We start from the raw sequence: 27,583 nt of genomic DNA, 5'->3' as shown, positions 1-27,583 counted from the left end.
TAGCACAGTGCCTGAAACGTAGCAGGAAGTCACGAAATCTGTTAAATGAATGAAGCCCGGAAGCAACAATCACATCTCACCGGGGCCGGGAGAAGCAGTGAAGAGGTGACACTAAGAACTGGGAGTTCTGGGGCGCCTGGGCGGCTTAGCCGGTTAATCTCTTGATCTTGACTCGGGTTATGATCTCCCAGTTCGTGAGTTCGAGCCCTGCGTTGGGCTCTGCGCTGACAGTGAGGAGCCTGCTTGGGATCATCTCACTCTCTCGTTTTCAAAATAAGTAAATATTAAAAAAAAAATTTTTTTTTTTTAAACCTGGGAGCTCTTTATTCAAAAGTTACTAAGTCCCTATTACGTGCCAGGCACAAGGCTGGGACACATGGGTTGTGCGAAGATGACAGCCACACTGTTCGCTTTCAGGGAACTGTGTGGAGTGGAGGGGACGGTCCAGGCTGAGAGAGCAGTATTGACAAAAGACTGGAGTCCTGGTGGTGTTGGACGTGTTCGAGGGCCTGTAGTTCGTGAGGCTGGATTAGGCTGAAAAGGGATCAGAATGGAAAGGGTCACTGACCAAAACAGTGATTAGTGATGATCACCGGAAGGGTGACGTGGCCTTTAAACCTTGCCCATCACAGGTCTGTCAGGTTCGAGTTTGGACTTTACCTTGGAAGCAGCAGGGAAATCAATTGTTGGACACTCTGAAACAGATGAGTGTCGCAGTCAAGTGTGTGTTCCAGAAGGTTCCCTCGTGGCAGTGTGGACGTGGGCTGACATGCCTGGAAGCCGGGAGAGAAAGCAGAAGGCTTGCCGTAGTCCTGGCAAGAGACACTGAGAGCCCTGGGGAGGGGATGGATGTGAGATATTCTAGAGAGGAGGTACAACAGACCATGGAATGCGTACGGAGAGTGAGGAAGAAGGAACGGTTAGGGTGCCTGAGCGGTCCGGGTGGCACTTTCAGTTGGAAAAGGAAGGAGGATTTGGTTCAGGTGGCAGGTATAGGCAATGAGTTCAAGGTATATATATATATGTGCATATATATGTACATATGCATATATATGTACATATATATACATATACATGTGTATACTTTAATGTTTAGTTGTATTTGAAAGAGAGAGAGAGAGAGGGAGAGAGAGCAGGGGAGGGGCAGAGAGAGAGGGAGACACAGAATCTGAAGCAAGTTCCAGGCTCCGAGCTGTCAGCACAGAGCCCGATGCGGGGCTCCAACCCACGAACCACGAGATCATGACCTGAGCCGAAGTTGGACGATTAACTGACAGAGCCACCCAGGCACCCCTCAAGTCATATATTCTGAGATGGAAAGGTTATGAGGATATTCAGAAGGAAAAACCCTGTAGGAAATGGGAGACAGGGATCCAGAGGTCAGGGAAGAATTTGGGGTCAGAAATAAAGGTTGGGGGTCCTCAGCATTTTGGGTGGTGAAGAAAGCCTTGGAGAGAATGAGGTCCCGCGTGGGGCATGAGTCGAGGGACCACAGTCCGAAGACAGAGGAGACCAAAACTGGTTAGAGAGCTAGAGGGAGAATCATGGAGGCCAAGAGAGCCCAGCGTCTCCTGGAAGGCACCGAGACGGGACACCTAAGCCTGCTTTGGAGGTCAGAGAGTGTTTACCTAAAGAGGGGATGTCTTAAGCTGGGCCTGAGGAGGACTGGGAGACGGTGGGTGGGGTGGTGCCTCAAAGAGTCAGTGGTGGGGACAGCAGACATATCCGGGAGATTGGAGAGTGAGTGGAAGCTGAGAAAGTGTGGGCCGCAAATAGAAACCATTATTTTTTGAAGTTTGATACTGAAAGGGAGGAAAAGATAGGCTGATGGTTGAAGGGGAAGTTTTCTTAGGACAGGCAAGAGCAACCGTGCTGACCGGCAGGATGGAGAGGTGAGAACTCAGGACCCGGGAGAGGCCAGAGCAGCCGCACCGAGCAGAGGAGGCGAGGGGGGCGGGCTCAAGCTTTGGGTCCGGCGCACCCGCACCTCCCGTCAGCAACGCTGGGCTGCGCCCGGGCCCCCCTTGGCCCCGCTGATCTAGTCGCCCCGTTAGTACTTACTGAGCAGCACCTGGCAGAGGGCCTGCACCACCGGCTCCCGGACTGGAAAGGTGACTGAGATCTAGGCTCTCCTCTGGAGGACTCGGTCTGAAGGGTGGAACAGAGAAGAAACTTAAGGTGAGCGTGGTGAAGGCCACAAGCAGGGTCAGCGCTGGCCGCCACAGAAGACAGTGGAGGTCACACACCCTAGAGCAGGTGACATCGGAGCTGAGCTGAGACCTAACGTAGGAGCCGGCCCCATGAGCCCAGCTGGGCAGGGGAACAGGCAGAGCATCCCAAACAGAACGTGGCCCTCCAAACCCTCTCCCGCTTCCTCCAAGTACCCCCCTCCCAGGACGCCAGGAGCCTCTGACTTTCCTCCCTTCCCCCAGCACAGTCTTCACCCCTATTTAACTAACACCCCCTCCTGTGTCACAATGGGTTGTAGCCCCTCCTCTTCTAGAAACTTCTAAAGAAAGAGACTGGTCTCGGTCCTCTTTGCATCTCCTGTGTCCACTGCAGTGCTCGGCACACAGTTAATGCTTAAAAATTACATATATATTTTATAAAGCATTGCTTAATTCTTCCTTCCTTCCTTCCTTCCTTCCTTCCTTCCTTCCTTCCTCCCTCTCTTTTCTTTCTTTCTTTCTTTCTTTCTTTCTTTCTTTCTTTCTTTCTTTCTTTCTCCCTCCCTCCCTCTCTCTCTCTGTCTTTCTTTCTTTCTTTCTTTGCTATGTAAACTCTGCCCTCAACGTGAAGCTTGAACTCACAACCCTGAGATCAAGAGTCACATGCCCTACCAACTGAGCCAGCCCTGTGCTCCCAAAGATACATTTATTGATATGAAATCTTCTCAGGCCTAAGGACCACTTTTCATGGCTAATAAATTCTCAAGGCTGCCAGTGGCAGGGTTAAGGCAGAGAGGTAAAAAGGGAAAGGGGTGCCGGGCTGGCTAGGTTGGAAGAGCATGTGACTCTTGACCTTGGGGTCCTTACTTTGACCCCACATTGGGTGTAGAGATTACCAAAATAAGTGACTAAATAAGCTTTAAAAATATTAAGGGAAAGGAAAAGTAGACAGGGAAAGAAAAATAAGGCTGAGGGAGAGGGCTGGGGTTGGGGGTGGGGAGGAAGCGGAAAAACACAGATAAGGTATACACACACAGGGCAGGGAGAGAATTCCAAACAAAACCTAACCAGAATTCTCTTTGCTCCATGAGACCTTGTCATCGGATTCTTTTCCATCATAGGAGAGCCCCTGTTCTCCCTCCACTTCCGGGCTCTGTCATTGGAGTCTGATTTCTAGACATAATCGGTTACATGCATCACAGCTGCATTTTCTGAGAAGCAGGGGCAATCTGAGAGAAAGAAGGAGGGGGGATTAAGCCCTGTAGACCAACAATTTCCCAATTTTATGGGGTGAGCCTAGACAGAATTCAAATTTTCTTCCTTGAGAGTCTGAAGGAGGGAAGCCGGTGGCTGTGTCCCACTTCTGAAGTGGGTATCCAACTCACCAGCTATGCGTTCTTTAGCATGGCAAAACTAATTTTGTTTCGCAGCTGGATAAATAAAGTAAGGCAGAAAAAAGCTGGCATTACACATTTTTGAATTAGCACCAAGTCTTTCAAACTCCACCTCTTTCCGGAAATGTTCCTGAATGCGGTGGGAGGTGGTAATTTCCCTCCCTCTCCCTCCTCACCACAAAGCACACCGCTGTAAAAGCTGCACTTACCCCAGCCTGACTTTTCCTTCCCCAGCATCTCTGGATCCTTAGCTGAATTCTTTGTCTGTGTCAATAGGATCAAAAGAGATGATGCAGGGGGCGGGGGGACTCTAAAATCTATGGAAGTCGTGGATAGTAATAATGGTCTCTGAGGGTGCCAGTGTCGCTGGTCCACGACCGACAATTCCTAAAAAATGAACAAAACCTTTCGGTGGTCATATCTGAATTGATTTTAAGTGAAAAAAATTTTCAAGTCAGTTGCCATAAAACACACAAGAGAGGAAGCAAAACTTCTGGCTTAGAATTCAGAGAAGTACGTATCCTACAATGAGTTAGTCAAACCACACAGAATCTTATATGGTTACCCACAAGGTGGATTTCATGAACTTTTGTCAACCAAGTTGCATCTTTTGCAAAGGGCAATTGGGAGAGAGGTGATCGGTTCTGTTCTTTTTCTCTAGTACATATTCTGTATCCATTTTCACAGCTAAGAGAAAGTACCTGTTTCAAAGACCAATAAAATTGTTTTAAGTTAAAAAAAAACCTTAGTGGAGGAGGAAAGAAGTAGGCTGGGTGTAGATTCCAATGAAGAAAAGAATATGCAGTTATTTTTGAGGTGTGTTTGGGATAGGTCATGAAATGTGTTAGGCAGGTACTACGCCCCAGGCACGTAACTGCAATAAGTCATGTCTTGTCACGTCCTCTCTGGGAAAACAGGGAGTTGGGTGAAGATTACAGCTAGGGCTGAAAGATTTTTCCATGAGCTTCCCTCATAGTTCAGAGGCTACAAATACCTTATTCAAGGACCTTTTCGTGGGTTTTTCTCTGGACCTTGAATAGCCTCTGATTATAAGTCTTATTGTTGGGGATGGAACTTCTTTGCCCAGAAAAATAGTCTTAGTGTAAAGATACTTCTAACCAGCATGTTACTGGTTGTCTTTGGTGAATTTTAGGGCCTTGGCAGGTAGTGGGGTTGGCAAATGCTGCCATATTCAATATCCAGTTAGCCTGCATTCTGTTTTCGGTGATAACCTTACCATTTCAAGTCCTACAAATGTCATAACTATAGGGTCATTCAACAAGTACTCAAAGCATAGTTCGATCGACTGTCTTCTTCTTTTCCTCCATCCACCACAGACTACAAGCTGAAAGGTATGAATATCTTTTATTTTTTAAAGATGTTGAAAGTGAGGCCCAGAAGGGATAAGTCATAAGGATTTTCTCAAGAAGATCAAGTCTGGAGTTTAGGGAGATTGAAAAGCTAGAACCCAGAAATCCCAGATTTTTATTCTTTGGTGTCAGCCATACTTCACATCTGACCCTATCTGGGGGTGTTGACGCTTCCTGTGACCTAAAGTTCTCTCTTGTTTATTTCATGTGCTACAAGACATCGCTGGGGAAGACAGAACAGGCAATCGGATGGTTCCATGCTTGCTCAGTCAGAGTCCATGAAATATTCCTCTAGAAAAAAGGGACACTAATTTGGGGTAATGATGAAGCAGTGAAAACGAAGAGAGGGAAAGGGAAGTTGCTTTCAGAAGAAATAATCGTAAGAACTAGGTGTTCTTGGGATAGGAAATGTAATTAAATTAGGGGAGCAGGGCTGGCAGGGCTGGGATAACTCGATTGCTTAAAAAACACAATTTTAGGGCAGTTCAAGCAGAAAAACACATATTATGTATTTAAAGAAAATCTGCAAATTTAATTGGCATAGCCCTGAGTAGCCAAGGCTACCATTGGAAATCTACCTATTGAGTGAGAAAGTGACCAAAGTAACAAAAAAGCAACATAACCACCATGGAGTTTGCAAAAACAACCATCTGTTGTGTGAGGAACCATGGAGAGAGATTCTGTATTTATAGAATCTTGAGTGGGAAAAGCAGGCACAATACCCCCCCCCCCCCCCACCAAGTTCACTAATCTGAAATCTGACTTATCTTCTAGTTTCTCTGCTGTCAACATGTACTATTTAAAAAAAAAAAAGTCAATTTAAAAGCAGACTTGCTAGGACTAATTTAAGAACTCCCAAAGTAGGATCTCTTCCAAAAATACACTGCAATTGACAATACTATCAGCTCAGTGTTAAAGGGGTTGTGATACAATAGACCCTGGGGCTGAATCAGATGTTTACTGTAGCTTGGGGAGAACAGGCTAGTCTGTAGAAGAGCTCCACTAGCCTTAACTGTTCTTGAGACAAGGTTTAGAATGAAATCTTTCTATAAACAAATGTTTCCAAGAGTGTATCTTAAATAGCCTACCTTAATAATTCTTATTTTTTCCTCTCGGTTTCTAAAATGGAAACTGCTGTAAGGAAAATTTTTTATATGAGAGGCCAAGAGTGCTGGTGTTTTTCAGTTATTGCAGGTTTCCTCTTAATGAAAATATGTTTACATCCTCTGGTGAAATTATTTTTAGAAAGCTAACATCTTTTGGTAGCGCCGGTCTTACAGGAATGCCTCCGTGTTACAATTACTCTGTACTAGGCAGGAGGTTGGAAATAAAATGAAGTGCCAATTCTCTTCCAAAAGCCTACAAAGGGATTATAGGATCATATTTTACTCTGTGAGTTCAATTAATTTTATTGATTCAATTGAATTCAATGGGGGGGGGGGTGAGTGGAGGCAAAAGTAAACGATATCATCGTTTACTGGGTGTCTACTATGTGCCAGGAAATGCATGAAGCACATTATAGTCTTTATCTCATTTGATCTTTTCAGCAACGCTGCACATTATCATCTTCATTTAACATGAGGAACTGAGGTTCAGAGAGGTTAAGTAACTCACTGCAGGTCTTACAGCTACTATATGACCAAGTAACTCAGACATCAGCCTAGTTGGCTTCTTGTTAAAAAGAATATGCAAGCGATTTCTTCGAGGGTTCAGCAGTCCAGCTTACAGACTGCACATCTCTTCTGCTGCTGCTAAATTACTCAACTAGTCGCTAATACCAAGTGTGGCTTGATTCCTTAGGAAGTCTATTTACTTGAACCTATGTGGTAGAAACTCTGCTAGGTGACTTATGCACCTTATCTGCTTTAATCATCACAACTCTGAGACTGGGTTCTCTCCATTTCACAAATGATGAAGCTTTGGGGAGGTTAAAGTTACTAAGTAAGATCTGGGAGTTACTGAGGGACAAGGCCACGACTGGATTCCAGGTCTGACTCCATTTGTCAGTCCCCGAGCTAGCGAGCCACAGTGCTGACATAATATTCACCGGGGGTGTTCTTAGCGTCCTGGGAGCAGGTACTTGGATGAACAAGCTGCAGCGGCACCCACTCCCCCGTCCATCTAGCCAGGGGCAAGGCAGGACAAGTGGCCCGGGAGAGAGAAGCCCTCACGCTTCAGCTTAGCAACAACAAAGGTGGTCCCGGCGAGCGCCACCTCCACTATCGGGCGCGGGAGATGCGGTGAGGCCCCAGGCCGTCCGAGGTGTCCCCCCCCCCCCCCTCACCCCCGCACAAATGGCAGCTTTGGTGCTGCTACTCTGTCGGGCGCTTCAGCAAGCTGTTAGTAGCCACTCAGTCCGGCGGAGAGCGGCGAGTGCGGAGCTCCAGGGGGCACCCTCACTGCGCCCACGCGCACACCCGCTTCCCGGGACCCCGGGACCCCCGGACCCCCAGACCCGGGGCTCTGGACGGCCGCAGTTCGCAGTCCTACTCCCACAGCCGCCCCACCCTTCCCGCCCCCGGAAGTGACGCGCGGCGGCTACAGCGCCGGGGAGGGGCCCGGACGCAGCCGGGGGGTTTGAGAGTGGCGGCGGCCGCGGAGAGACTGGCAGGCCGGGCCCCGGCGAGGAACGCCCCGAGCGCGCGCCCGGCGGGTAGCGGCCCCACGACCCGCGCCGCTGCCGCCGCCGCCACCGCCGCGTGCGGGGGCGGGGAGGGCGGGGCGCGAGGAGCCCCGGCGGGCGCGGCGGCGGCGGGCGATGCGGGCGGCTGCGGGCACCCGGCGGGCTCGGCTGGGCCGCCGCCGCCTTCTCCGGCTCCGCCGCGGGGGTCGCCGCGGCCGCCGCGCCGTCCTCGAACTCCCAGCGTGAGGAGGCGGCGGGCGGAGAGAAGCATCGCGCTCGAGGCGGAAACCCGGAGGGAGCCCCGCGCGCGGCCTCGGTGAGCGGCCGGCCCCGCGCGCCCCCGTCCATCCCGCGCCCCGTCGGGTGCTCGCGGCCGCCGCCCCCCGGGAGCGGGGGCGGAGGCCGGGCCCGGGGGGGGGGGGCAGGCGGCACAACAGGAAGTGAGCGTGGCGGCGGGGGCGGGCGGACACGCGCTCCCCTGGGGCCTGCCCCGCCCGCTGCCCCGCGGCGCGCAGGTGGACTTCGGCGCGTCCCGTCCCCTGCTTCGCCCCTTATTTAGTCCCGCGAGGTCCCTGGGGCGCCGGGTGGCAGTGGCTTTTTGCCTCGGGGAGGGGGGGTCGAATTCTGACTCTTTGTGGTGACAGGAAGTTGGAAAATGAAAGTACAGTAATTCAGTGCTTACCGAGGCCGCGTGAGTTTGCGGCTCTTCCCCGGACTTTGATCTGCTCCGGGGCACAAGGTCACCCGAGTCTCTGCCTCTCCCCAAGTTCGCTATTCATCCGGTGTCAAGTTTCATTTCTTTTTCTACTTCTCTCTCGCGAGCCCCCTGCCCCCTTTACTTTCCGCTTAATGTACAGCTGCGGCGAGGCTGGTCGTTTCTAGGTTCCTGGGAGGGTCAATTGGAAACGCCTTTGGGGGGGCGGGCTATTAAGTGGCCTCGGCAGGAAATCAGGGGTATTGTTGACTGAACTAGTCAAAGGATACACAGTTGACTTTTCCCCCGGATGTTGCTGTTTGAAGTTTAGGGCATTCCCCTGAAGACTCTGGAGTCTTACTCCTTATCTCGACAATTTCATCTCTTTGCCGTCTCCCAGCCACCACCCCGCTACGTGGAAGACTCGGTGCTTTAATATTTAGGACTGTCAGCGGTGTTTTCGTTAACATGTAGCTGTGATTCAGTTTCCCACCCCTTCCCCGTCAGGAATTCCTTTCTCCCTGCATGAGTGAAATTCATTATGTTCTTAGGGAAATACTGTCCTTCGAGTTTTACCACAATGTAGCTATGCTTTTACTATTGTTTTAATATAGGGTACAGTTAAGAGACTCCTGATTATTTTTCAACGATGATGATTTTGATTCGAAACAAGTCTTGATACATTTCATAATTTGGTTTTGCTTTATTTAAGCAGCACGCTGAATTTGGAGACATTTATTATTTGGGTTTTGGCTGCTGTTTCTGAAAAATAGTCGGGCTGTGGGTCACCGCAGCAACTGGACTATGTGTATTATAAACATGTTTAGGGTGGAAAAAGTTTCATTTACTGGAGACTTCCTTTCCCTAATAGGTTATGTCAACATACCTTCTTTCAGCTTAGCATAGGGATAGAGCTACCTTTCGAGTGTCAAGGTAGAATCAATTCTGTTTCCAACATTAACTCCTCAAAAACCAGTTCTTTGATTTGCAACACGTATTTCTTGCCCTCATCAGACTTCTGAAGAACTCTTTTAAAATTGTCATTTTAGAAAACGTGGGTTTTCCTGTGAAGGAAAGTAAAGGTTTTTATTGATAAGTAGCTAGAATAAAAGTATTTGTATTTTTTGTTTTTTCGTTTCACGTTTTTAATTGTCTTCTGGATTTTTTTTTTTCCTTTTCGTTCTTTTTTATGGCTGAGGAAATCATTGAATTTCATATCAGTAGCACACGTTTAGGAACTAAAATGAAGAAGAGGCTCAACCTGACTGTATACCCAGAGGTTCACCAACTTTTCAGTCAAAGAGTATAACCGGTTGTTAGAATTGAATGAAGAAAACATTCCTGTAAGGTACCCACTGGAGATGTCCATTTTATATCTTTGTTAGTTTTTGGGAAAAGACAATTCTTTTCCAGTACTTCATTCCAAAACCACAAGGCCCTTTTTCTTTGATTCTCAACAACCTCCTCTCCCGGAGGCGCTGCTGAGTCCTAAAGAAGCCTCAGCGTTTCCCAGGGCAGCTAAGTTCGGCCTGAAGTAGCGCCCACCAGCACTTGACTCTGTCCGTGCCCTGGCCCCCTAGTAACCAGCTTGGGAAGATGGGAGTTGGAAGGTGTACCCCGAGCCCCTTTGGGAGCCTCCGTACTTTCGGGAGCCTCCCCTCCGCTCAGGACGGCACCTGTGTGCTCGTGGTGGAGATGTGGATGGTTATGTGTGTCTTTGTGTGCATATCTTAGCCGCTATTAACCTGTAGGATCCATGCATTGTCTATGTGATAGGTATTAATATTCTCGGATTTCGTTTGGGAATTTTTCCAAAAACAAACGGAATTAGAGGTACCAAATTTGTGATTGTTTTGAGATTCAGTTCTCTTTTTCCCTTCCCTCTCTCCCCTACTCTCCTTTCCCTTTCCCCTCCCACTGGTGTTCTCTCTTCCTCTCTCTCTCTCTCTCTCTCTCTCACACACACACACACACACACACGCCCACATCCCAACCCCATAAGCATTATTGATATGAAGATGATGTCTGGAAATATGGAGACAGTTCTTTGGTTAAGCTAAAAATTTATTAGAAAGTACTTTGAGCAGGTTTAGACTGAAAAAAATCATTTAGGTGTTAAACATATGTAATTAAAAGCCGTAAACAGGCATCATTATCTCTGGTAAATTGAGAGAAATGATGCCCCCCCCCATACTTGATGGATCATAATATAAAACCACTTTTAAAAAATTTTTTTATTATTATTTATTTTTAATGTTTAATTTTGAGAGAGAGAGAAAGAGAGCGCATCAGTGAAGGAGGGACAGAGAGAGGGAGACACAGAATCCAAAGCAGGCTCCAGGCTCTGAGCTGTCGGCACAGAGCCCGACGTGGGACTCGAACCCATGACCCATGAGGTCATGACCTGAGCCGAAGTCGGACACTTAACCAATTGAGCCACCCAGGCGCCCCTAATCTTTATTTTTTAAAGTTTATTTATTTTGAGAGAGAGAGAGAGGGAGAGAGAGAGGGAGAGAGAGAATCCCAAGCAGGCTCCACACTGTCAGTGTAGAGCCTGACAATTCATGGGCCTAAACCCATGAACCGTGAGATCATGACCTGAGCTGAGATCAAGAATTGGACACTTAACTAAGCAGCCAGGTGCCCCTAAAACTACCTTTTCAACTCAGTTTAAGTGAGGCCATGGCAGAGATTAGTGGACATGGTTACTTAATACTAAGTTGCACTTCGTAGTTCTAGGCTATTGTCACTTAGTATCTAATATGTAATACTTCTTTATACCCAGCTGCTGGCAGGAATGCTGTTATGCATCCAGGGAGTGGTTTCCCTGGTGAACAGAGTGTGACTCTGATGGAAGACTTGGACTCATGGCCTCAGCTTCTCCATTAACTGTGTGACTGGGGACATCTCCTGCTTTCTGTTCTTTATTATTTTCCCATCTCTGCTTTTGGATGACCATATCTGCACAGCCGGCTTCAAAGGGACGAGTGAGGATTATTGGAAGACATTTTTGAGTGTCTCAGAAAAGTTACGGAAACCCAGAAATCTTCCACTTCGGTTTCTCCTGCCTTTTTTGGGAGCGGAAATAGTTGACCCTTAAGGACCCTATCCTTTGTGAGTTACATACACATTGTTAGAATTAGGCTTCGGAGGCCCGTGCTTTTGTAATGTTTGTAGTGTTTTTAACATCTTTGAGATAAAATTCATCTACTTAAGTTGTACAAGACAGTGGTTTTAGTGTATTCAAGGAGTTGTGTAACCACCATTGCAGTCTTTTATTTATATCATCCCATAAGCAGTCACTCCCCATTCTTCTCTCCACCCAGCTCTTGGCAACCTGGGATCTACATTGTGTCTGATACATTTGCCTATTCTGAACATTTCATATAAATCGAAATAAAATATGTGGCCTTTGTGGCCGGTGTCTTTCACTTAACACAATGTTTTCAAGGTTTGTCCATGTTGTAGCATGTACCAGTACTAAAGTCTGTTTTTGTTTTTTTTTTTAACGTTTATTTATTTTTGAGACAGAGAGAGACAGAGCATGAACAGGGGAGGGGCAGAGACAGAGGGAGACACAGAATCGGAAGCAGGCTCCAGGCTCTGAGCCGTCAGCCCAGAGCCCGACGCGGGGCTCAAACTCACGGACCGCGAGATCGTGACCTGAGCTGAAGTCGGCCGCTTAACCGACTGAGCCACCCAGGCGCCCCTAAAGTCTGTTTTTTTACGGCTGAATAATATTCCAGTAGTCACACCACATTTTGCTTGTCCATTCATCATTGTTGATGGACATTTGAGTTGTTTCTACTTTTTGGATATTCTAGAATGATGCTGCTGTGACCATTCCTGTGCAAGTGTGTCTGTTGGACATGTATTTTCGGTTCTCTTGGGTACGTACCTAGGAGCCGGATAGCTGGATCGTATTTCTGTTTAGCATTTTGAGGAAGTATCACAGTTTTCCAAAGTGGCTATCCCGTTTTACATTCTTGCCAGCAATGCATGAGGGTTTCACTCTCGACACATCCTAGCCAATACTTGTTATTGTCCGTCTTACTGATTATAGCCATCCTAGTAGGTGTGGCGTGGTATCTTATGTGGTTTTGATTTTCAGTTCCCTAATAACTAATGTTGAGGATCTTTTCATGAGCTTATTGTCAATTTGTCTTTTTTAAAAAATTAATTATTCTTTGTACGCTTTTTAAAAAATGCTCAGTTTTGAGAGTGACAGAGACAGAGCACAAGTGTGGGAGGGGCAGAGAGAAAGGGAGACACCGAATCTGAAGCAGACTCCAGGCTCTGAGCTGTCAGCACAGAGCCAGACGCACGCTGGAACTCTTTAACTGCGACATCATGACCTGAGTCGAAGTCGGTGCTTTAATCGACTGAGCCACCCAGGTGCCCTAGTTTGTGTGTCTTCTTTGAAGAGATGTCTTTGCACCTTCCTTTACTTCTTTTTTTTTTTTTTCATTGTGAGAATTCTTTATATATTTCTGATACAAGCCTCTTATTTGAAAATATTTTCTCCCATTCTGAGGATTGTCTTTTCACCTGACAATATTGTTTGCAGCTCAAAAGTTTTACATTTTGATGTCAACCAAATTACCTATTTTTGTAGTATTTTAATGGAATTGATTTAATTTGTTTTCAAGTCTTATTTTGGTCCCTTGAGATCTCATTCCTAGATAAAGAAAGGAAGGGTTTTTGTTTTTGTTTTCTTGTGCGTGGATAGTTCAGTTACAGGCTTCTTAGGATGTGCTATGTATATACGGTGCTTCTTGGGATGGCAGAGTTTCTGCCATAAAGAATTCTTCCTAATGGGAATCTTGAAGTTCTGTGAAGAAAATAACTCTGTGAGGACATTTCCTTGCAGCTCTGTTGCCTAAACCAGTGGTATCCACTGGGATGATTTTGTCTCCCAGGAGAACATCTGGCAATGGCCAGAGACATGTTTGATTGTCACAACCGGTCAGGAGGTGCTACTGGCATCTAGTGAGTTAAACTCACTGTCCTAGTGCACAGGACAGCCTCCAGGAACAAAGAATTATCTGGCCCGAACAATAGAGCCAAAGCTGAGAAACTCTGGCCGAAACAGGGAAATCCTGAAACCTGAGATGTTGAAAGATTTTTAATTTCATGTCTTGAGAATCACATAAAGGCTACTAATCAAATGAAAGAGGATGTGTGGTGGTGCCTGGCAGACTCAGTTGGTACAGCATGCGACTCTTGATCTCAGGGCTGTGAGTTCAAGCCCCATGTTGGGCGTAGAGCCTACTTTAAAAAAAAAAAAGTAATTTATGCAGATGGAAGCTCTGTGGGCAGAATGGTGATAGAACTTGTCAAATAAATCAGGGAGCATTTTGTTGAATTTTCAGTGCTGCCAATTTAAATGTAAATTAATTTATGAGAACGGAAACTGTTTGGAGGAGAAAGGCCAGTGGAGCACAGGTAGACTATTCCCTATATCTTTGGGCCACTGTGACACACACACACACACACACACACCACACATCCTGGCAGATAAACCAACTGGGTTGATTTGTATAGATGCTGAAAGGGTGGTCTCAGAGGATAGGAGGAGATTTTCAGTTAAAACGTAGTGGCAGTGGTCCTCCGGTGACTGGCCGTCATCCGAGACCGCTCCTGGGACTTAAAGAACTCACTTTATCTCCCAGCAAGACTTTTCTTAAGCAGTGTGGCATGCTTCCGAGTTTGGTCTCTAGATCCAGATTGCCTGGGTTTAAACATCGGCTCCACCAATTACCTGTGCAGCCTCGGACAAGGAGTGACTTAACTCTTTCTGAATCAGTATTTTCAAATGTAAAACGAGGCCGCAGTAGTATCTGTCTTGTAGGATTATTGGGGGAATGCTATGAAGTAATCCATTTAGAGCACAGCGCCTGGCATAGGGTGTTTGTTATGGGAGTGGTGGCTGTTAATACCATCGCATGTCTTCCCTGTCTGCCTCTTTTCAGCTCACTGCTATGGACAGTGCTATCACCCTGTGGCAGTTCCTCCTTCAGCTCCTACAGGAGCCTCAGAACAAGCACATGATCAGCTGGACGTCTAATGATGGGGAGTTCAAGCTTTTGCAGGCAGAAGAGGTGGCTCGTCTCTGGGGGATTCGTAAGAACAAGCCTAACATGAATTACGACAAGCTCAGCCGAGCCCTCCGATACTATTATGTAAAGGTAATACGCATCCACCTCAGAATAAGACCCGTTCCTCTCTTCTGTTGAGGTTATGAAACTACTCATGTCCTGGTTAATTTCAAATTCTTTTAAATCGAGGCATAATTGACCTACAGCATTATATTCGCTTGAGGTGTGCAACATAACGATTCGATGTTTGTGTACGTTGCAAAACGATCACAGACTGCCTTGGATTATTTTGATCCAGTTTATTTGATAACTTCAGCAGTGTGGAATTGGGATGAAATGTGTAAGTGTGCCAGCTCTATTTCTGCAGAGTTCCACTCCTCATACATATTTTGTTCCTAATTGCAGTCATCTTTAAAGGAAAAATGAGCACAGGGTTGGAATAAGGAGCAGAAAATAGGAGATTTCAAGGCTAAAAGAAACATTCTTGTGTATATCATGACTTAAAAATTGTCACACATATGCTTGTGTTTTAGCTTTATTTACTTTTTACTTTTTAATTTAACCCAGGGAACACAAATACCTTGAGGAAGAGCTGTTAGTGCACAGATTTGGTTTCTTAGTTAACATTTATTTTTTGTTTAATTTCTTAATTTTGGATACGTTCTTAATTTTGGATACGTTCTTGGGCACTGAGGTACAATAAGTGGCTCAAAACGGATAGAATTGGAATGAGAAGCTGAGATCTTAATTTGTTTCGCTCTGAAGAGCTTGATCTTAACCAGTTTTTCTGTCTGTCTAAGAAACAACTGGAACTTCAGAACGAAGTGGAAACTTCAGCAGAAGTAACGTTCTGTTCCTTTTTGCTTCCTCAGGATGCGTATGGCTTGTACCTTTGGAACTATTTGAGGTTGCAGTTCAGTGATTTTTGACTTAATGCCGATATTTGGTTGAGAGTGTTAAGCAATTGAAATCTCCCTTTCACGTAACATACTGGTTCAGTTGTTAATGAGACACTTAAACACTCAACTTGGGCTCCACGGTGGTAGGAACTGCCTTTGGTGTGGCTAGATAAACATAGATGGTTTTGAAGCTCTTCGGTAAACTACTTGCCAAATAGAGTCTGTTATTAGGTCAGCTTTTTCGTGAGCTGTGGGAGGTAAGTTTATGAGAAAGTGTAAGAATGCTTATTTTGTTTATCTACAGAATATCATTAAAAAAGTGAATGGTCAGAAGTTTGTGTACAAGTTTGTCTCTTACCCAGAGATCTTGAAAATGGACCCAATGACGGTGGGCAGGATTGAGGGGGACGGGGAAGCCGGAGGCTGCGGCGAAGTCACCAGCAGCTGCAGAGATGCGGAGAGCGGGGGCAGGGAGAGGCCGCCTCAGCCTGGCGCCAGGACCTCCAGCCGCAACGACTACATACACTCCGGCTTGTACTCCTCCTTTACCCTCAACTCTTTGAACTCCTCCAACAAGAGGCTTTTCAAGCCGATCAAGCTCGAGAACCCAGCCGAGAAGTTGGCAGAGAAGAAACCTCCTCAGGAGCCAACACCGTCCGTCATCAAATTCGTAACAACGCCTTCCAAGAAGCTACCAGTTGAACCCGTGGCCGCCGTCCTGTCGGCCGGCCCAAGCCTTTCTCCATCCTCAGAAGAAACTCTCCAAGCGTTGGAGACTTTGGCTTCCCCCAAACTGCCTTCCCTGGAAGCCCCGACCTCCGCCTGCAGCGTAACGACCGCGTTTGCCACCCCGCCTGGTGCGTCCGCGCCGCCTCCTGTGCAGGAGCCTCCTGGGACGCCTTCGCCGCCGCTGAGCCCTAACCCTGACCTTGACACAGACATCGACTCGGTGGCTTCTCAGCCCATGGAACTTCCAGAGAACTTGTCGCTGGAGCCTAAAGACCAGGATTCAGCTTTGCTGGAAAAGGACAAAACAAGGAATTCCTCGAGATCCAAGAAACCCAAAGGGTTAGAGCTGGCACCCATCCTCGTGATCACGGGCAGCGACCCGAGCCCGCTGGGAATATTGAGCCCGTCTCTCCCCACGGCTTCTCTCACGCCAGCGCTGTTCTCCCAGGTAACTGACCCCTTCTTTTTAGCGCCACCGACTCACCTTTTTAAACAGATCCCGAATTTATAACATCAGGTTCTCCTGCTGCTATTTAGGTTTGTCTTAGAAAAGTTAGCTGTGACCCTGTGAAAGTCACCCCGTTCCTCACCCAGTCAGGATCGCTGCAGTGAAAGGTTTGGAGTCGTGTTGTGAAGGATTCATGGTCTCTGCAAGCAGATGAATATTTTCCAACTTCCTCCTAAAGCAACTACTCTCTCTCTCTCTCTCTTTTTTTTTTTTTTTGGTCTTATAGAATTGGTTGGTATCTTATAAAATAACAGCGATAACCTCAAAAGCTGGAAAACAATAAATTCTGAGAAACGTGAGAACAACTGGTGTGATGTTGAGTAGCAAGTGTGCACAGTTACATTAGCCATTTCTTCACTTGCTTGTCTCCAGTCACCTCTCCCGTAACCTCAAATCCATGACTCTCAGACTGCCCGTTACTAAGGGGAACCGTGTTTGTGACTTAGTTACCTGTTACTTCTCCCTGCTTGACCAGATTGGTTTCTGTATTTGAGAAAGACCCTACAAAAGACAGGTGAGAAGACATTTTGACCTTTCTTAGCGAGTAAAAATAATTTCTGAGCTTTCCCTCATGATAAAATTTTGGAGAGATTTGGGGCAGAGACTAGGACAATGTTTGGGTTCAGGGCTGCTGGTGTATTATTATAAGGTTGAAACAGTCCTCAGCGACCGTTGCTGTTTTGTGTGTTGCAGACTCCCATCTTACTGACGCCGAGCCCCCTGCTCTCCAGTATCCACTTCTGGAGCACTCTCAGCCCTGTTGCTCCCCTGAGTCCAGCCAGGCTGCAAGGTGCTAACACACTCTTCCAGGTAAAACACCCACAGGTCTGTCTCTTGCACTTGGGGCCTGGTCCACGAAGAGTGGGGCCAAAAGGCAGTGTCTTCACCCTTTGGTTTCATCATTATAAAACTTGTGTTTAACAAACATGCCTTCCAAGTGTTGATTTTCTAGCCAGCGAACAGCTCCGACAAATAGAGCCAACGTCTCCTTTCCATTGTTCACTGTGACGTACGTTTGAGTTAGACCAGGGATTGTTCGGTACTGTGGATTTTGAACCTGCCCGATTTCCTTTCCTTGTCATTAAAAAAAATTTTATTTTTTTACATTTATTTATTTTTGAGAGACAGAGTGAGACGGAGCACAAGTGGGGGAGGGGCAGAGAGAGAAGGAGACACAGAATCTGAAGCAGGCTCCAGGCTCTGAGCAAGCATTCACAGAGTCTGACGTGGGGCTCAAACCCACAAACCGTGAGATCATGACTTGAGCTGAAGTCAGTACTTAACCAACTGAGCGACCCAGGCGCCCCTCCTTGTCATTTTAAATGCTAGAAATCTCTCTCTCTCTGTTTTTTTTTTAAAAAGAAGAAAATATACACACGTGTGTGTGTGTGTGTGTGTGAATTTGCAGGAGGATCTGCTCATAGCTTTTCTCTTTTACCTGAGGCTTTTTTTTTTTTTTTACTGGAGGCTTTTTATTTATTTATTTATTTATTTTTTTAAATTTTTTTTTTCAACATTTATTTATTTTTGGGACAGAGAGAGAGCACGAACGGGGGAGGGGCAGAGAGAGAGGGAGACACAGAATTGGAAACAGGCTCCAGGCTCTGAGCCATCAGCCCAGAGCCTGACGCGGGGCTTGAACTCACGGACCACAAGATCGTGACCTGGCTGAAGTCGGACGCTCAACCGACTGTGCCACCCAGGCGCCCCATTACTGGAGGCTTTTTAAAAGAGAAAAATTTTGAGTATAGTTTATCAAATACGCCCATTTCTCATTCATTTAGAATTGATATTTATCAACATTTTATTTTTTTTTTATTTTTATTTTTTTTAATTTTTAACATTTATTTATTTTTGAGACAGAGAGAGACAGAGCATGAATGGGGGAGGGCCAGAGAGAGAGGGAGACACAGAATCTGAAACAGGCTCCAGGCTCTGAGCTGTCAACACAGAGCCCGACGCGGGGCTCGAACTCACAGACCTTGAGATCATGACCTGCGCCAAAGCCAGACGCTTAACCGACTGAGCCACCCAGGCGCCCCTTTATCAACATTTTAAATACATATTTTAAAAAATGGATGTTGTGGGGCACCTGGGTGGCTCAATCAGTTAAGCGTCTGACTTCGGCTCAGGTCATGATCTCGCGGTTCATGAGTTCGAGCCCCGTGTCAGGCCTGTGCTGACAGCTCAGAGCCTGGAGCTGGCTTTGGATTCTGTGTCTCCCTCTCTCTCTGCCCTTCCCCTGCTCATGCTCTGTCTCTCTCTGTCTCAAAAATAAATAAAACATTAAAAAACTCTTTAAAAAAAAAATGGATATTGTGTTATCCCTTAGCCAAGATCATAGGAAGGGTCTTACAGCTTTTAACCATCATTTTGCCTCAGACACCTAGACTTTTTAACTCCTAGAGTTTATTTTGGTTGGTTCATTCACTTATTTAGGGGAGACTCCTTGGGAGATTTTCTTATATTTTGTAATTTAACTTCTCATTTGTTCTTTTGGAAATGAAATGGTAAGGAAAAAGGAAAATTAAAAATCTTCCTACTTCTGCATTTTTTTATTTTGTAAAACATTCTAAGTTATTGACTAGAAAGCGTTGAGAATTTTTCATATTTTTATGTTTTTCTTTGCCTCTCACAGATAATTGAGTTAGAGAGTGACCAGAGACCTCAGGCAAAGCTACAGTGCTCATGTGGCTTCAGCCCGGACTCTCCCTATAGAACTGGTCTTAGAATACATGATGGGGAAGGCTCTTCTAGGATGAATACCTCTATTTATACCAGTTGTAGAGTTCATAGATGGGCATCTCTTTCCGGACCTCTTTTTGACAGTCTGCAGTTTGTTTTATGATTGAATTGTTCTCTGTCGTGTGTGTTGTCATTTACTGAACTTTTTAAAACTTTCATATGAAGTTAATGTAAACCTGTATACCTTTGGCTATAAGGGAAGGCCTCATAGGTTTGTTCCTTCCTTCAAGGTAGGCTGGAGACTGTAATATGTAACATGTAGGACGAACAGGTTTTTTTCTTTAAAGTTTCTGCTGTGACATCATGTTCTTCCATGATAAACGGTTACTACCTTTGTCCCGTGAGCCACTGCAGGTGGCTTTCATTTTCTGCCTCAGGGAATGTAGCAGGGACAGAAAATGAAAGTTGGGGCTGAGTAATAGGATGATAATGTGTTTTTATTTTCTTTCTCAGTTTCCTTCTGTACTGAACAGTCATGGACCGTTCACTGTGTCTGGCCTGGATGGACCACCCACCCCTGGCCCATTTTCCCCAGATCTACAGAAAACATAACCTATGCACTTGTGGAATGAGAGAACCAAGGAGTACAGAAACAGAAAGACACTCGACATGATTACATTTGAAGTGAGCGATTAATAGGTCTACAATGCTGATAATAGACTATTGTGATTTTTGCCATTCCCCATTGAAATGCCTTTCTAAGATTCCCTTTGACTATGACTCAAGTTGGACTGTATATAAAAATGCCTTAATTGGAGTCCAAACTCCACCTCCCTCCCCCTTGCCCTCTGCCTCCCTAACTCCTCCTCTTCCTTCCCTCCCTCCCTCCCTCCCTCCCTCCTTACTTCCTTTCCTCCCTAGCTCCCTACCTCCTTCCCTCCCTCCTGAATATTTTGAGCTTTGTGTTTAAAGAAATTTTTGGTGGGGTTTAGCAGTTAGCTATGCTTTGTAGGAGCAGTTAAGAACAAAGTTATTCCTTCTGCCTTATCGGGACCCTTTGGCCAGGAAAACATTTATGCTTTGAGTGTATTAGTTGAAGAAATGTTAAATGCAGTTGGCCATATCTTTAGGACTAAGTGTGTTCTGTTGAAAAACTAAAAGTGAGCTATGTATGAGCTGTGAAGGAAAAGGAAGGATTCCTTCCTGTTCACACCAAGTAAGATTAGAGCAGTACTGTTGGGGAGATTCTGTTTTGCTCTGAACTGTAACATGTGTAAGCAGTCCACGGCAAGGCATCTTATTGCCTGTATCGGGGTGGGTCTCTTAGCCGTGTGTGTGATCTTGTCTAAACCTGTGAACAGCATGGAGCCTGGTCTGTTTCAGCATAGGAAGATTTTTAAACGTGGGGTTTACGACCACGTTTTGCAACAACCGGTGAGAATAGGGGACCCCATCTCTAGCACAGAAATGTCAGCTCGCTGGTGGTATAATTACACACCCGTGATATGTACAGGATGGTAAGTGATGGCTTTTAGGATGAACCTGGGTTGTGAAATCTCGAGGCATCTCTGAGTAAAGCATTCAGTTGAATAACTTGAAACCACATGTGGGGCTTTCTTTCCCAGTTAGAAGATACTTTTCTGTTCACTGCACGTTTTATCTTTTGAATTTCAGGTTGTTAGGGGTTGTGATTGTTTTAAAGATGTAATTAGGAAGATGAAAAGCAAAGCGAAGCCTCCAAATCTATAGTGAGGTAAAGATGTTATGTCTTTGAAAAAAAGTTTTTTTTATTAGAGAGCAGCAGAATTTGTTTGGAAATGCTCATGTACAGGGATTGGATTGTTCACAGTAGTAGCGAAAAACGTAGGCCTTCATCTCTACATAAACCACATTTGTAAAATATTATCATATGGTACTCAGCCCCAGGTGGAGACAGATTTGTGGATAGTCCAAGCTGAATTGATAACCAACATCACAGTGGAATCTTTGGGAAAACTTGGCTTTTAAAGCCTAGGATTAGATTATATGCCACGACCAGCACTGCAACACTGCCCGTTAGGAACCTCATCTTGTAACCCGAGAAGGAGTTCTGTAATGGAGTCCCAAACCAAATGGAATGAGGGAGTAAGGTTTTGAGGGCTCCAAATGACACTGATAGGAACCAGCATCTTCCAGATGTAGAATATTCACTTTAAATATGTTTCTATACAGTGTGGAGGAGCTACAGTGTGAGACATGCATGTTAGTTACTAGTCAGGGAGGGACAACATTCAGGGAGCCGTCTTCACATCTGTCGTCTTGGGGACCCGTTCACTGGTTCGTCAGTGGCTATGGGCTGAAAGGTGTGCTCCTGAGGTGCGCGACGGTTCTGGAGGCACTGTTTGGTAGTGATGGGGAGCGGACGGTGGACTTCTCTCCCACACGGAGTCGCTTCGTGGGCACGCTTCTTTGGAATCAGACCTCAGCAGCACTTTGGGATAGTTTTATTAGGTTTATGAATATTTTGTACATTAAATCTAAGTATTGATGGCTCGATTTAACTAGATATTTTAAATTTTGAAAGCACAAACGTATTTTATCTTTTTGAATTAAAGGAGAAAAGCCATTGGTTGTTTTCATAGACAATATCTTTGATGACTAACTGTGTCAGCACAAGGGTGCCTGGGAACCAAGGGCACCATTAAAACTCAGTCAAAGCAGCTTCCTGGGAACCAGTGTTTGTGAGGCCTCTTGTCTATAAACCTACCCCGGAAGCCTCCGAGAGGTGCGGGCCTCAGGAGATTGATGATCTGCTTTCTCTTTGAGATCAACTGACGTGGAGAAGTGTGTGCATGTGCGTGTGTGTGTGTGTGTGTGTGTGTGTATTTCCTTTTTCAAATGAAAGTTTACAACCTCAGCTCAAGTGTATGAGGCAGACCATTCTGTTAGTAAACTACCTCCTTCCTGGAAAACTCTCAGCTTCATGTTTTTTTGAGCATCCGGTGTTCTTAGCATCCAAAGGTGACATACCACTTAAGATCCATATTCACTGGGGGGGACTTCTGTTCAGTATCTAGCTGGTATCCATCACAAGTCACTTTGCCAGGACATTCGCTGGTGGGCAAAAGTAGCCTAAGCGAAGATAAGGGAGCAGGTTGAATGAGCTTTTGAGACATCTGTGGTTATCTTAGCTTTTGATCTGCTCTGGCCCGTATCTACTCATTTGTATGCTGGGAAATGTTTAACAACCAGGCTTTCTGAAGGGGAAAAAACAATCCTTCAATTGTAGCATTTGCTGATTCCCATGATTAAATTATTTCCCCTGTGGCTGATTTTAAGCTACTACCTTAGAGCTGAGAAGGGATGAACACAGTTGGCTCAAAGCCACACACTGAGCCAGCCAAGCACCGCATTTATTCCATCCTAGGGTGGATTTTCACATAATTTCTAAAAGAATTTTCTTCCTTGTTCATATGCTGATTTCTTAAAACACAAAATTAAAATCACATGGCTAGCTTCAGTAATCTTTTTTTTAATGGTTTGTCAGTGCCTTTGTGAGGTTACATTCCTCATGGCATATTTTGTGTGCTTTAACAAAGGTAGAAACTTCCATTGATTTTTTTTTTTTTAATTTTTTTTTTCAACCTTTTTTTATTTATTTTGGGACAGAGAGAGACAGAGCATGAACGGGGGAGGGGCAGAGAGAGAGGGAGACACAGAGTCGGAAACAGGCTCCAGGCTCTGAGCCATCAGCCCAGAGCCTGACGCAGGGCTCGAACTCACGGACCGCGAGATCGTGACCTGGCTGAAGTCGGACGCTTAACCGACTGCGCCACCCAGGCGCCCCTCCATTGATTTTTAAAAATACGTACATGATGGAATAATCCAGAAACCCTCAAAAAAAGTCAATGTAAGCTATATAAGCAGAGATTTTTTTTCTTCAGATTTTGATGGGGGAAACTAAGCCCATGAGCCCATGTGTGTGTGTATATACACACACATATATATACCTGTATACATACACATACATGTATGCATGTGTATATGTGTATAGAATGAAAAAGGGTCCTGGATTTTTTTTTTTTTTTTTTTAAACTGGAAGAATTCTTCGATGATTTGCATACTGTATGAGAGATCAAAACCGGCATGACTGTTGAATCCAATCACCGGGCACAATTTCTAGTTTTCTCCATCCTGTGCGACTCAGACGTGGAGGGGAAAGTAAATAAATAAAGAGGTGTGGGATTCTGTGGCGGTAACTGCAGGCTATTGGTAACATCACTCCAGTCCCATTCAAACCTGTTGTGTGAGTTGTAGCCTCATAACTTTGTTTCATCCTGGTCTCAGAACAGGTGATAGGAGTCTGCATTTCTAAAGGCAGTTTTGTATGTTTCGGGGGAATTTAAGCGCTAGAAGCACTCATTGCCATTTCAGAAAAGCAGTCTGCAGCCTTTTCGAGCACACCTTGATCAGTAAAAGTTTTAAACACCGTATTTCCTACTGCGAAATCATACGTGTATAAGTGGAGTTGTATGCCGCTGTAGGAAAGGCACATGTACGTTCTGAGATGTACACAAAAATAGGAATTACAAGGATGGTCTAAACGGTAAATCTTGACTGCAAGTTGTACTGTTTTCTTCCCGCCCCAGTAGATGGTCTCACGCACCTTCTGGCAGCACGTGCTTTACCTTAAAGACCACAGACTCGGGACACTGTTTCACTGCTTCATCTTGAAAATAAAACGTGGATACTTTTTTTTTTTTTTAAACGTTTATTTATTTTTGGGACAGAGAGAGACAGAGCATGAACTGGGGAGGGGCAGAGAGAGAGGGAGACACAGAATCGGAAACAGGCTCCAGGCTCTGAGCCGTCATCCCAGAGCCTGACGCGGGGCTCGAACTCACGGACCGCGAGATCGTGACCTGGCTGAAGTCGGACGCTTAACCGACTGCGCCGCCCAGGCGCCCCAAAACGTGGATACTTTTGTTGTGATATATGGAGAACTCCTTTACATATTTGATCTGATTTTCATGTAAAACCCCTAGAAGTTTGATTTGGAATTTTTCAGTAAAAGTTGTCTTCAGCTTCCTGAGATTTTACATTAATTCTTTTTTGTAAATAACCCCATTACCAAATGTTTTCCAGAGCTTTGTGCATATTATTTTTGACAGCCTGTTGGCTCTTGTGTCTTCATACTAGATAGGACTCTTTAATTTACTTTTATGTTACCAGCCTGCTTACAAACTTCTTCTGGCCTTATTAATACTGTATTTTACCAACAGATTTGGAATTATGTTAAGTTGCTTTATGCTAAAGTAAGAGAATCACCCCCACTTTCTTGCTGCATTCACAGGCTTTGCTTTAAAAAAATTTTTTTAAATGTTTTTATTTATTTTTTGAGAGAGATAGAGAGTGAGCTGGGGAGGGGCAGAGAGAGAGGGAGACACAGAATCTGAAGCAGGCTCCAGGCTCTGAGCTGTCAACACAGAGCCTGATGTGGAACTCGAACCCACGAACCGTGAGATCATGACCTGAGCCAAAGTCAGACGCTTAACCGACTGAGCCACCGAGGCGCCCCTGTAAGCTTTGATTTTTTTAATTTGTTGGAACATTTCAGCATCTCTTGAAGGAAATACTTTCCTTAATGGGTCTGTGCTATTTATCACTTACTCGTATATATTTTAGTTGCCCATGCCAGAAATCTAGAATTGTGCTGAGGTGTGTAGACAAGGATGGAGACGGGTGCAGGTGTCTTTGTGCAGAAAGCTCCAAATGAATTCCCAAACCAATGGGAAAGTTAAAAAGACTACTCATGATGTATGTAGTCTGTTAGCTGAGGGCATGACAGAACATGTTCTTTCTAAAATGGAGCTGAGAAGTTAATTGTTTAAGCCATAGTAGGAAAGTGGAGGCCAACCATAATTATCTTTCTTTAGCAGATAATCTGATCAGAGAATGGGTCCTATGGAAAATATTTCATTAATTATCTTCTTGCTTTGGGGTCAACAAATAGATGTTATTATTTTTAATGCTGCTAGCATTACCTGAAGCAGGGTGCCCTGTTATTCCTCTTAGGTCATCAGAATTCTGCTTACTGAAGTTTGAAGTTTTAATCTCAGAGTCTAGAATTCTTGTGGGTGGTAGTGTATTAAGCAAGAAAAAAAAGGCGGTTTGATTTCATTTCTCGTACTTGGTAGAACCTGTTAGCACAAAAGTCATGTTTTGACCTGTAAACAGAACAGTCTGAAAGGTGAGTTGTTGATGCGGTTTAAATGTTCCATTTGAAGCTGCCAGTTTCTTCAGGCTTTTCTGGGGAAAAAAAAAAAAGTAAGTGCTAGATTGACAGCCTGCTGGAAAATGGCAATTGCTAGGATGCCGCCATTCGCACTGAGCGCTTGTGAAAGATGGAAGTCCAGAGTGGTTTGTGTGAGAGGGGAGATGTTGGCTTTCAGGCCGTCTGCAGAAACCAAGAAATTCAAGCTGTCGTTAACGTCATTTTAAATGAAACCTTTACCAAGAAAACTCATGAGGGATACGATTAAACATGGTAAGGCCCTTGACCTCTAGTTTTTTTAGTGTAATACATATCAGAAAGTTTTATGAGGTTTAAAATTTTATTTTGAAATATGTAATTGGGGGACTGGAGCATTTCTTTTCAAATTCATTCTGGTTTATCGGCTGAGTACCGTGTGTGTGTGTGTGTGTGTGTGTGTGTGTGTGTGTGTAAACAAATCTGTCTTTCAGAGGGAACATATATTTTTCATCCTCTAGGATGGCTCCCAGGCTATTTTATACGAAAACTTAAAAAAAAAATTGGCTGCACTTTGCAGTTGCCACTTTTAAAAAATTAATGCCTTGCACATTTCAGTTTTTTTAAATTCCTAGACTCATAGGCCTTAAAGACTAATTGCTTGCCAACATTTTTAGAAATAGGAGGCTGCATGTGACATGCGCTGAACAAAGCCACGTTAACCCACTCGCTTGTGCACGTATCACTGCTCAAATACAGATGCCCTTTCCTAACATTTCTACACTATCACTTTTGTGTAAAATCCTTGTTATGTTGGGGTCTGAGTTTCTCAGAGAGGGGGTTTAGACTAAGAGTAGTATTTCTAAAATACAGATTTGACCGTGAATTGATAAAACAGTGGAGGAGTTGTGGCTTTGTAGTCTAGTCTACCCTTTCAGACTGTACATAATAAGCATTAGCAGAGACCTTAGAGTATCTCGGGCTGAATGTTCTTCTCAGCTTGCTCTGTTTCCCATCTCCTGAGGGCCCATTCTGAGTCTTGTCCCTCCAAGGACTATGAGCCGCGCTAGGACAGGCCTGGGATCAGGACAGGGTGGGCATGCCCTGCGGCTAGGCCAGAGCCGTAGCCAACGGAATCGTCCAAATATGCCCAGGATAGAGTTCATACTGGTATTAAATCACTTGGCACTTTTGGGGCACCATTATTAGCACTGTTTTGTTATTAATAACTGGAAGCACAATGGTAATTTTGATTCATTTCATCTTAAGGATATGGAGGGTCAGAGAAGTAATGTCTATTTCTCGTTTATGTTTTCTGGAATTAAGACTCTTTTGGAGAAGAGGTAAATGGATTACCTGATGAGCCATTCTTCAGGGCTCTGTAAGGTATGCTCTTTTGGCTAGGATGTTTTAAAATCATTTACAAGCTTTTAATACTCTGCTTTGTGGAAACGTATGACTTTTTAAATGATTTGCAATTGATGGAGTACACTCAGCTTTGTAAACTATCCAATTACATGTTTCTTTTCTGTTTTATCGTTGTTGCTCATTGTCTGTTAGGCAGGGGACACAGTCCCTTCTAAGACACTTCATGGGTTTTGTTTTTGAGGGCAGTTTTACCAGCGCCTACATTGCAGTCAGTGCTTATGTAAGAAGTAGCAATATCTTATCAACTTCCCTGTTCACTGTTAGTGAAATTAACTAATATGCTTATATGTAAAGATAGAAATTAACACAATTAAGTTTTGGTCACTCATGGCCTATTTATTCGGTTTGGCCGTTTGATTTTCCTAATCACAGTCCCGTCGGTTTCTGCACTTTTGCCTTCTTGCAGATCCACTGACCTCTGTGGGTAGGGAAGATTCAATATGAAACTCAGTCCAGTCATTTTGCCACTGATAGCTTTGGTTTGAGGTGAATACAATTTTTGACCCGAAACTAGTTTTTTACAGTTATACCCGTTTTTTGGCCAGATAATCAAGTTGGTTTTTTAAAAAAGTGTGTAACTTTGCATTTTGAAGAACAAACTAAGAATTTTCTATGAGTCCTAACTGGATCTTCAGGTGTGGACGTCACTTGACAATGGAATGTTATTAGATAGTGAACGTTTGATTTTCATCCACCCAGTGTATGATGCAGAGGAAAAACATGTCTGCTGTGGCGTTAACACCGGAGAGAGGTTTTTT

General features: G+C 44.9%; 1 protein-coding gene and 1 long non-coding RNA gene across 4 annotated transcripts; one reads left to right on the top strand and one right to left on the bottom strand.

Moving 5' to 3' along the window:
• On the bottom strand, window positions 1–10,597 carry LOC122476505. 2 transcript variants are annotated; one of them, XR_006295514.1, is made up of 6 exons: window positions 8,238–10,597; window positions 3,772–3,949; window positions 3,237–3,397; window positions 2,062–2,148; window positions 661–773; window positions 1–534 (listed from the first exon to the last, which is right to left on the bottom strand). It is a non-coding gene; the product is annotated as an uncharacterized LOC122476505 (long non-coding RNA). The 2 variants fall into 2 exon arrangements; XR_006295515.1 differs by lacking the exon at window positions 3,772–3,949.
• On the top strand, window positions 7,647–22,768 carry ELK4 (ETS transcription factor ELK4). 2 transcript variants are annotated; one of them, XM_043569269.1, is made up of 5 exons: window positions 7,647–7,871; window positions 14,222–14,437; window positions 15,551–16,423; window positions 17,177–17,293; window positions 19,682–22,768. In XM_043569269.1, exons 2-5 carry the CDS (start codon window positions 14,231–14,233, stop codon window positions 19,778–19,780), a joined length of 1,296 nt encoding a protein of 431 aa, XP_043425204.1. In that variant the 5' UTR covers window positions 7,647–7,871; window positions 14,222–14,230; the 3' UTR covers window positions 19,781–22,768. The 2 variants fall into 2 exon arrangements, with proteins under 2 accessions (XP_043425204.1, XP_043425205.1); XM_043569270.1 differs by lacking the exon at window positions 7,647–7,871 and adding an exon at window positions 10,857–11,363.
• Window positions 22,769–27,583: the final 4,815 nt, after the last annotated feature.

This window comes from Prionailurus bengalensis, chromosome E4, assembly GCF_016509475.1.
Source record: "Prionailurus bengalensis isolate Pbe53 chromosome E4, Fcat_Pben_1.1_paternal_pri, whole genome shotgun sequence".
NCBI classification, from domain to species: domain Eukaryota; kingdom Metazoa; phylum Chordata; class Mammalia; order Carnivora; family Felidae; genus Prionailurus; species Prionailurus bengalensis.
The sequence above is the reverse complement of the archived record's forward strand: the minus strand, read 5'-3'. Positions and strand labels throughout refer to the sequence as shown.

Bases quoted from the DNA above. Each gene is read 5' to 3' on its own strand.
- ELK4 (XM_043569269.1), top strand. From the start codon at position 14,231: ATGGACAGTGCTATCACCCTGTGGCAGTTCCTCCTTCAGCTCCTACAG. The intron at 14,438-15,550 runs GTAATACGCATC...GTTTATCTACAG, and splicing joins TCCGATACTATTATGTAAAG to AATATCATTAAAAAAGTGAA. The intron at 16,424-17,176 runs GTAACTGACCCC...TGTGTGTTGCAG, and splicing joins CGCCAGCGCTGTTCTCCCAG to ACTCCCATCTTACTGACGCC.